General features: G+C 44.7%; 1 protein-coding gene across 3 annotated transcripts in view; it reads right to left on the reverse strand.

The window, feature by feature from the left end:
- PTPRA (protein tyrosine phosphatase, receptor type, A) overlaps window positions 1-10,196 on the reverse strand; it is a 110,592-nt gene that overhangs the window by 41,668 nt on the left and 58,728 nt on the right. For all 3 annotated transcript variants that reach the window (XM_008570645.1, XM_008570644.1, XM_008570643.1), the window contains 3 exons: window positions 5,849-5,933; window positions 4,573-4,646; window positions 4,022-4,158 (listed from right to left, as the gene is read on the reverse strand). In XM_008570645.1, coding sequence (XP_008568867.1) covers window positions 4,022-4,158; window positions 4,573-4,646; window positions 5,849-5,933 — 296 coding nt within the window. The remainder of the gene's footprint in view (window positions 1-4,021; window positions 4,159-4,572; window positions 4,647-5,848; window positions 5,934-10,196) is intronic.

Raw genomic sequence — 10,196 nt, forward strand, 5'->3', positions numbered from 1 at the left:
GAAGTTTTGGCCTCAACTGGCTTCACATTAGGTGCTACCTGTTAAGCAGCAGAATACCCACACAGATCCCCTAACCCACTGGATAAGAACCATTACAGAAAGAGCAAACGCAAGCTCCTGCAGTAGTGATCTCTTTACTAAAAGGCTAAGTCCATAGGTGAATTGCAGAGATCTTAAATGCTACAGAAGACTCAAAAGCTGCAGGATAATGATGAGATAATCCATTTACATCTCTGTTTAGTGATGGCATGAAGTGAGCGCTCAATAACTACTAGTACTATCTACTCTGATGTTTCCTATTACCCCCATGCAAGCCACCAAACAGACTAGCACAAAAGACTGACAGTCTTTAAGAATGTCAGTGATTATGGATCACAATCAGCTGGAGCTGTAGACTCTCCCTCCTGCAGATTAACATATAACCCCTGGTACCTGGAATGTCACTATTAATAGGGCAAGTATATGTTCTTTTTATGTTGCACAGACTACCTGAAGCAGTTTCTCTCTCTCATGGCAGGAGCAGCCTCAGTGATAAACTGTCTTGGCCTCTCTGCATTGTAATCTGGTTCATCAGTATTTTATCTCACTGTTTTACCGACATCACCCTGACAACTATGCTAATGACATCAAGCTGACAGAACTTGAAGAGCAGGAAGTTATGTATCTTAGACGTACATTCTAGACATAAATACAGTGGCCTGCCACCTCGGCCAAGTTTTCTGAAGGTCAAAGGCCTGTGGCATGTTAGTATATCTCCTCCAACATAAACAACAAGCTGCTGCTCCTTGCCCCACCACCTGTCCCACTAAGGAGGAAGAGCAATGCTTACTGGGCCATTCTGGGTTTTGGAGACAGCATATACCGCATGCTGGTATACTACTCTGATCCATTTAATGAGCGATCTGTAAAGAAAAGGCTCTCTAGCTTATCTAGGCCATGGAGAAATTGGCTCTGGTAGATTTTGTGGGGCTCTAAAATATCTGTGGTAAGGTTGTTTGGGAGAATCATAATGAAAAACACTAGGATATGGGGACAAGACCATGATTCTGTAAGCAAGACCATGCTTCTACTTAGTACTGAGTGCTAGAGACTGTAAGCCTGACCAAGGGACACTAAGCATCCAGATGACTCCAACTCTCCATCATAAACTAGGTATTATGTGATCCAGTAAGCCATAAATTTGGACATGCCCAGCAGAATTCCATCATCAGCTGGAAGTGATGTGTAGAGAATGCCTGCCACAAAACTCACTCCTTCAATAGACATTTCTGATTTCCCGTTGACATCAATAGCTGACTGAGGAAGAAAAAAATCCAGCCTGGTATACAAATGGCTCTGTGAGACATGCTGGCCCCTGCTGGAAGTAGACGACTGAGGAGTAACCTACTTAAGCGTTGGCACTGGATAAGTATAGAAGAGGAAACCTCCCATTGAACAGAACTCCAAGCAAGTTATCACACTATCTCACTCACTGGAGGTCAGGATCTAAACCGATACCCGGGTAGTAGATAACTGGAACAAGAAAAATAGGAAATATTCATGCTCCACGTGAATGCTCACCAGACAGCACTCATTTCTAAGAACCCAGGAGATGCTGGTCAGCCCTTTCCCTTGCTACCACAATGATGGCTCAATGACCTCACGAACACAGTGGCCATCGTAGCACACAAACGGCTCTCACCACAAGACCTATCTGAATTGGTCTATCATGCCTCTAGGAACACCACCACCATCCAGAGACTTACTGGAATACCTTATCATGGGATCTCAGGGATTATCCCCTCTAAACAAATAACCTGTTTCATAGAAAAAAAAAATATGGCAATGGGATCACATAACCCCTCACCTAGAAGCAGTTGGTATTACAGACTACAAAACAGTACAGTGCCTTTCACAGACCCAGCTATGGTACTGCGGCTGGGGTGCTATCTTGTGGTATATGGTATATGTTCTCAATCAATATGAGCATTAAATGATATTGTTTTTCCCGTAGCCAGAAAGAAAGGTCCAAGCTATTCCATTAACCTGATAAATAGTCTCCTGCTTTAAGTCTTGCCTCCCTTCCATCCATTCTCTATTTTGTAGTTAGTGATTTTTTCAAAATGCAGATCTGACCACATCACTCTCCAGTCCCCTAAGCCCTTCAGTGGTGGAACAGATATGAATGGTAACCCACCCACCCAATAACCATTCCTCCTTACTACCCGAGTGCCCATTCTGTGGGGTTGTCTGCCCATCCCCTACATGACCCGGGAATTATCCAGATTGGTCTCAGCCAGTCACAGCAACCATGCTCATGTCAGGTTTAAGAAGGAGCATGTGACAAGAAAAGTCTCCAGAAGCTTCTGGGAAAATTTTCCTCACTGATAATAAGAAATGGTCATCCTGGGCCGGCCCGGTGGCGCACTCGGTAGAGTGCGGCGGCGCTCCCGCCGAGGGTTTGGATCCCATGTGGAGACCGGTCTGCTCACTGGTTGAGCGTGGTGCGGGCGTGACACTGAGGGTTGCGATCCCGTTGCCGGTCACGAAAAAAGACAAAAAGGAAAAAAAAAAAGAAATGGTCATCCTTTTCCCACTGGACTTTGTTATATCTCCATGTAATACCTAGAACTGAGGCAGCCATTTTGGCATCACAAGAGGAGCCGGCCTACAAGACAAAGCTGTCAGGTGGCTCAGTGGAAAGGAGTGAAGGAAACTGACAGTCTAGCAATGCCTGAGATGATGAATTAGGCAACTCTGGAACTGCTCCTCTTGTTCTCCATTTCCCTCTCCCTAATCATTACCACCTTAGGTCAATCTACCAGCACCTGTGTTCTTAACTGCTGCAGCTGCTAACTGTATTCCCTGCAACTATTTTGGTCTACCCATGGGCTATTCTCTACAGCCAGAGCTTTGAATATAAATCTGGTTGGTCCATGGCTTTCCACTTCTCTCATGACGATCTACAAGATCTATTGTATGGCCCAGCCTTCTTTCACAGTTTGATCTCTTATTTGCCCTTCAGCCGCACACAGCCCTTCTTTACTTTTCTGAATGTGCTCTTGCCTCACCCGCCCTTGCTACTAACAATTTGCTCCTGCTATTTCCAGTGCCTGGCATGTTCCCCACTCCCCTTTCCCTGCCACACTTGCCTATAATTAGGTCTCATTTCTTCAAGGAAGCTCTTCTGATCTGAGATCAGAACTGGTGGGCTGGGGGCTGGCCCGTGGCTCCCTCAGGAGAGTGTGGTGCTGATAACACCAAGGCCATGGGTTCGGATTCCATATAGGGATGGCCAGTTAGCTCACTGGGTGAGCATGGTGCTGACAACACCAAGTCAAAGGTTAAGAACTGGTGGGCTAGGATCACCAACTGGTGGTTCACAAACATGTTCTGCTTCCTTGAGGGAGTTATAAAAAATACAAATCTAAACATCTAAGATGAGGCCTGTGCTCTGCAGTCTGCCATGGTTCTCATTTTGAACAATGATCTACTACTACTGTCTGCTTTAGACACTGTGGGACCTCTGCTCTAGATTCTAAAAGGCCACTTCTTAACATGGGTTCCTACAACTACACACCAGCCCTTCATGTCCCGTATTGCTGTTATTAAAAATAACTCATACAGTTATTTTTGTTCTTGCTTTTGGGGTTTCCCTACTGGACAGTGAGTTCCTTGAAAGAAGGGATTAGATCTGTTTTTGTTTCCCATCATATCCTTACCACCTAGAATACTACCTGGGAAATATTAGATACTTGATAAGTATTTATTTTATTATTTTTTTTGTAAGTATCTATTGAACAGATAAGTAACAGATGTGATGAGAAACAGATGAATGGATGGGTGGGTGGATGAGGGAGGTAAGGCAAATCTTTTCTTACTTCCTGCCCATGATCATAAAGGAAGGGAGTCAGATGAACTTGGTAAGAAATTTCTCACCTCTTAACCATGAGAAACCTGTTTGCTACCCCATGACTCCAAAGGCCTGATCTCGGGTCTGCCTTCCTCCCTGCTGATTCACCAGCCTCAACAAAGAACTCACGTTGAATTCTTCTCTGAAGAGCTTGTTGTCATCAGCCATTCTTCGGTTAATCTCCTCCTCCAGCTTGTCCACAGGCAGGGGTGGGTACTTCCTGTTGGTGCTTGGGGACCTGGCCAGAAGTGGCACACTCTGGGGCTCTGTAGTGCACAAGGGGGAAGGTCAGTCAGGTGCCTTGGGGACCCAGCCCCTTTTCTGGAAACTAAATTAGGGATTCTACCTCGTGGATCAAAGCCTCCAAGAACTAGGGCTGTTTTTTTCTTTTTTTAAAAAAGATGACTGGTACGGGGATCTTAACCCTTGGCTTGGTGTTGTCAGCACCACGCTCAGCCAGTGAGCGAACCAGCCATCCCTATATAGGAACCGAACCCATGGCCTTAGTGTTATCAGCACTGTACTCTCCCAAGTGAGCCACGGGCTGGCCCAGGGCTGTTTTCTTCAAAAGTCTTTTTTTTTTCTTTTATAGTCTTATTCTCCTAAAAGGATGGGGAAAGCCCTAATTTCTTGGCTTTCTTCCCCATGAAGCTTCCCCATGCCATTAACGTGTGCCTTACCCACATCCTCAGTGCGGCCATTGGATAAGCGGAAAGAATTGGAATGGCTCCCAGCTTGCTTGTATTTCTTAAACCTAATGAGAAAATGTTTGCGGTGAAAAACTAAGCACAGAGGCAGGAGAGGCCAATTACTGGCTTTGTATCCCTGTTTATCAACTCTGCTGTCTAAATCTCCTTTACCAAACAATCAGGCTCTTGTAGAGACAGGTCATGCACATGTTGAGGCAGCTCCATTCTGCAGTGAGTGAGTACCTTAGGATACTCCTGCTTACCCTCAGCACGCTAGAATCCAACTCAGGCAACACTCACAGTATATTCTGGCTTGTATGGCTCTTCTGTGCAGTCCCCATTCTGGGATCCACTAGAGAGCACAGCCACACCAGGTGGGAAAGGGTGACTGAGCAGAATATAATGGGGGCAGACAGGATGATCTATACCAAACAAAAATCCTGTTATTTCCCCAGTGCAGCCTGGATGCTCCAGGGAGAAGCCCAGAGCTTCAGATTGGGTCTGGCCACAAGTCTCCTGTAGAATGATGGAGACACATGCCAAATTGTAGGAGGAGCACAAAGTTCCCCTTTCTTTATTCCTGCAGAAGAACAGAGGGATCTTGGAGCAGGTTAAGCTCAAGAAAAGGCAGAATTAAACCCCAATAGTTAGGGCAATAGCTTTAACAAGAAGAGAACACACACTGCCTTCTTCTCTCCCTTGGGTTCTCCTTCCTTGCTTCTGCTCACAGTTTGAGTGGTAATATCTAGAGGACCCCAAAAGAAGGTCAGAAAGAGAAACCCTGCAAATCACATGGTTTAGCTCAGCATACCAGGGTCGGGATCCCAGAGGGGTTTGGGGACAAAGTCCCACCTAGAAATAAAGTAGGCTTTTGCTGAGTATGTAATCTCACTGGGGCCCTTTTCAGGGCTGTTTCAACAGGGCTAGATCTGAAGATCTTGAAACACTTGTCACTAGTAACACAGACTGTGGCTTTTATCCCCCAACTTCCAAGCCACCATTCTGGGCTTTAGATTGTACTGGAGTTGGGGGACTGGATTTGGAAAAACAGAAGCAAAGAAGAGAGGTTAAGGCTTAAGGAAGACTACGTACAGCTCTTAAACCATTTCTAAGTAGTAGAATTTTAATCTTAGCACTATCATGAATCATTCCACCTCCATCCTATCCATTGTCCTCATCCTACTGTCTTCTGGTCTGTGTGGGCTTACTGAGACACTGGGATATTGAAACAGAGACTAAGAGAATGTAGAAGCATTAAAATGCTCACCTTAACATGTACAGAACTATGATAATAAACACGATCACTAGCAGAGAGGACAGGGCCACCATCACTGCAATAATTGGTGTCTCATCTGAAAACAAGAGAACAGAACAAGTCATTACCGTGTTGTGCAATGGAGGTCTCAAATTGGCCGCTCAAGGAAACATCCTGTTGAGGAGGAATGGCTCATTCAATGCTTCCGTAGATGGCAGGACATGGAGACACAGAGAGAGAGCACAAGAGGGCATGTGTGTATACCTCTCACTGCTACCCGAGAGCTATTGGGCAGGAGCATGGGGCCCAAGGTGATATGCCTACCCCATCTCTGATATATCATACATTTGTTTACTTTCTGTCTTCCTGCATTAGAATAAAAGCTCTTTGAAGGCAGAGACTTTGTTTCATTCGTTGCTATATCCTTTTAGCCTAAAACAGTAGCTAGCATATAAAAAGTACTCAAATATTTGGAGGCAGGAACATATCCAATACTGATGGCAAGCTGGGTGTGCAGGGCCAAACTGTACTGTCTCTCAGCCTCAATGGGAGAGGAAGAGAAAAAGACCATTTTCCTCTGATAAATCCAAATGGTTTCCTGGCACAGAAAATATTGTTCCTGATTAAAACAAGGAGACCTTATTACATCATTAGGCACCATGTATCAAAAACCGCTAGGTACTCCTTTCTACCTCTTCCCACACCCTACTCCCTCAGCTACCTTTCGCCAGGACCCCAACTACATCAACATCTGGCCTGCAGATATGGTGACCCTTCCCTCCGTGCCAAAGGACCTGGCTCCCTTTCCACCCAATACCTAGTCTTGTTTCTCACAGAGCTGACCAAGTGCTGACTCATCCCCCTCCACTCTCGCCCCCCCCCAAACTACACAATCAGTCTGAGTTTGTAACTATCATCACCATTTTCCTACCTGCTAAAAGGGAGGACATGTCCCTCTCATGTAAAGGTCAAGCCTGTCACATGTGCTCTGGATTCTATCTATCACTGGCACCTCAAAGACTTGTCTTCTTGACCTCATTTACCCTTCTCCAGCCACCACCAGCCCCATGTCTCTCTTTTTCAGCTACCTTCTCACAACAGTTGTCTAATTTGTCTTCTCTAGTTCCTTGCCTCCAAGTTCTCCTTAATCTGTTTCTCTGATTCCCACCCTCAGTGCTTATTTAAACTGCTTGGTAAGGCCACCAACAAATGGCATATTACCAGACTCAATGGAAACCTTCCCATCCTCATCTGGCCCAAACTTTCCCATCCTCTTAGCAGCATTCACTCAAAAATATTTATGGACCAGCAGCTGTGTGCCAGACACTGTTCTAGACACTGGGAATCCACAAGTGATCAAACAAACAAGTGAGAGAAAGCTTACATTCTGTGGGGAAAGAGGAGGACACTGTTCATAAACAAGTAAATACATAATTTCAGACAGGGACAAATGCTATGAAGAAAAAGCAGGGTACGGGCCGGCCCGGTGGCACACTGCTACAGTGCGCTGCTTGGGAGCGCAGCGGCGCTCCCGCCGAGGGTTCGGATCCCACATGCAGACCGGCGGCTCACTGGCTGAGCGGGGTGCGGGCGCAACACCGAGGGTTGCGATCCCTTGCCGGTCCTGGTCCGGTATGGGCGCGACACTGAGGGTTGCGATCCGTTGCCGGGCACGAAAAAAGACAAAAAAAAAAAAAAAGAAAAGAAAAAGCAGGGTACAAGGATAGAAAGTGATGGGCTGGTAGGTAGTGATATAGGGTTTGAGAAGGTCTCCCTAAGGCGGTTATAGCTAAGCAGAGGTCTAAATAATGTGAAGAAGTGCACATGCAGAGATGTAAGAGCTCTCTAGGCACAGGGAATAGCAAGCTTAAAAGCCCTCATGAGCTTGGCAGGTTCAAGAGATAGCGCATAGTCCAGTGTGGTACAAGATGCAGCCAGAGAAGTAGGCAGGAGCCAGAAGACTTAGGGCTGGGTAGGCCATGGTAACGAGTGTGGATTTAATTCTGAATGTGATGAGAAACACTATGTGATAGGAGGGCTTTGAATGGAGAAGAGATAAAACTGATTTACATTCTTTTAAAAGGTCAGCTAAACTGACTCATAAGCAGCAGCCTTAAGGTGGGAGGTAATCCAGCAGAATATGGTGTCATGGGAGCCAAAAGTGGAGTTTTTCAAGGAGGGAGTAATCAACTCAACCAAATACTGCTGACAGATCAAGTAGGATAAAGACAGAGCAGTGAAACAGGATCTGACAAGATGGCAGCTATAGATGACCTTTTCAAGAGTGGTTGTAGTTGAATAGTGGGTGAGAAAATCCAAATGAAGTGAAATAAAGACAGAAAGAGGAGAAAGTGAGGCACTGACTTCTTTTATGAGGACTTGTACTGTAAAGGGATGCAAAGAAAAGGAGTGGCAACTGGAGGGAGATGTGAGGTAGACAGGTTTTTTTTTTTTTTTTTTTTTAAAGAGATGGCAGATATTGTAACACATTTCTTTTGTTGCTGGCAATTTTCAAACTCTGTAGTATGTGGCTCTCATCTTAAAATGAGCATTCAAACTGGCTGTCCACTCCTTCCTCTTTGAAGCACCTTGCTCTCTTGCTTTCCACAACAAAGCACTCATCTGACTTTCTTTCTATTGCCTGGCTGCTCCATCTCAGTTTCCCTTGCTGCTGTTCCTCTTCCAACACCAGATCTCTAAATGTGGGAATTCCTTAAGGCTCTGTCCTTGGCACTCTTCTCTATACTCTATCTAGTTGATCTGAGCAGACAGATGGCTGTAAATACAAATGATATGCTAGCAATCCCCACATTTGCATTCCTTGGTCAGACCTGAAAAGCTGCAGACTGTCAATTGCCTATTTGCCACCTCTACTTTAAATTTCACAGGCAACACAAACTTTCTGTGTCTAAAACCTTTCCCTCACCATTCAGTAACTAGTACTTCCATCCACCCTGTTGTTCAAGTAAGAAATGTAGAAATCTGGGCTGCCCAGTTAACTCAGTTGGTTAGAGTGTGGTGTTGATAACACCAAAGTCAAGGGTTCAGATCCCCATACTGGCCAGCCACCAAAACAAGAAATGTGGAAATCTCCTTGATTTCTTCCTTATGCTTATCTTCTACAAGGGTACATCAAAAAGTTCCTGGAAAAATAGAAATGAAAGATACAAATCTTTCCATGAACTTTTTGAAGTACACTCTTATACCCAACCCAACTACAAGTAATACAGTTTAGGGATCGAACACCTCAAATCTGTCTGCCTTTTTTCCATTCTCTATTGCCACCAGTGTACCAGTGTAGTCTCAGCCTCCATTTTCTCTCATCTGGGTCACAGTAAACCTCTGTCCCCTGCCAATTCATTCTCCACAAAGTAGAGTGATCTCTGGAAAAGCAAGTCAGATCATGTCCCTCTCTTACATAAAATCTTTCCCAAGCCTTTATAATGAAATCCAACCTCCTTACCCTGACCTACAACAACCTCCCCAATTTAGCCCTTACCTACTCTATCTCCTGCCACTCCTTGCTTACTAAACTTCAGCCACTGACATTCTTCCAGGATAAGTTCATTCATCCTTAGGCCTTAGAACATGTTATTCTTTCAGCTTAGCATAGCCTCCCTCCATTCTTTGCCTGGCTACCTTCTATTCATCCAGTTTTCATTATAAGTGTCACTTCCCAGAGAGATCTTCTCTGACTTCGTAACACTAAACTAGGACCATAATTCTGTTTCCTCATCTGTGAAATAAATTATTCTGAAGATTAAATGAGATCATCCATGTAAAGTTCTTGGCACAGTAACGAGCACACATTGTGTTAGCTATTATTTTCAGTATTATTCTCATAGAGCACCCTGTTATTTCCCTTGATAATACCTTTCACACTTTGTAATTATATATTTATTTGATTGTAGTTATTAACGAGTATACCTTCTTTATACCATAAACTCCACAAGGGCAAGGATTACATACCTGCTTTGTTTCTCACTGTATACCTAAAACCTAGCACACAGTCTCAAATATAGTAGGCACTAAACAAATACTGGATTATGTTAAGAGAATGAACATGAGAATTAGTGATTTATTGCTAAATATGTCTTTGTTAAATTCCAATCACAGAGGGTAGTATATCGGGTATTATAAGAAGATAATTAGAGACATCTGGCTCAAGACAGTGGGCTGAACCCATAACTTTACTTATTCTTCTTCTCCAAACACATCAAAATATTAGAGATATAAAAATACTAATGGGGCCAGCCCTGTGGCGCACTCAGGAGAGTGCAGCGCTAGGAGCGCAGCGGCGCTCCCGCTGCGGGTTCGGATCCTATATAGGACTGGCTGGGGGGCGCCCCCGTGGGGGGGG

The sequence above is a fragment of the Galeopterus variegatus genome, unplaced genomic scaffold (assembly GCF_000696425.1).
Source record: "Galeopterus variegatus unplaced genomic scaffold, G_variegatus-3.0.2 Scaffold621, whole genome shotgun sequence".
NCBI lineage: Eukaryota > Metazoa > Chordata > Mammalia > Dermoptera > Cynocephalidae > Galeopterus > Galeopterus variegatus.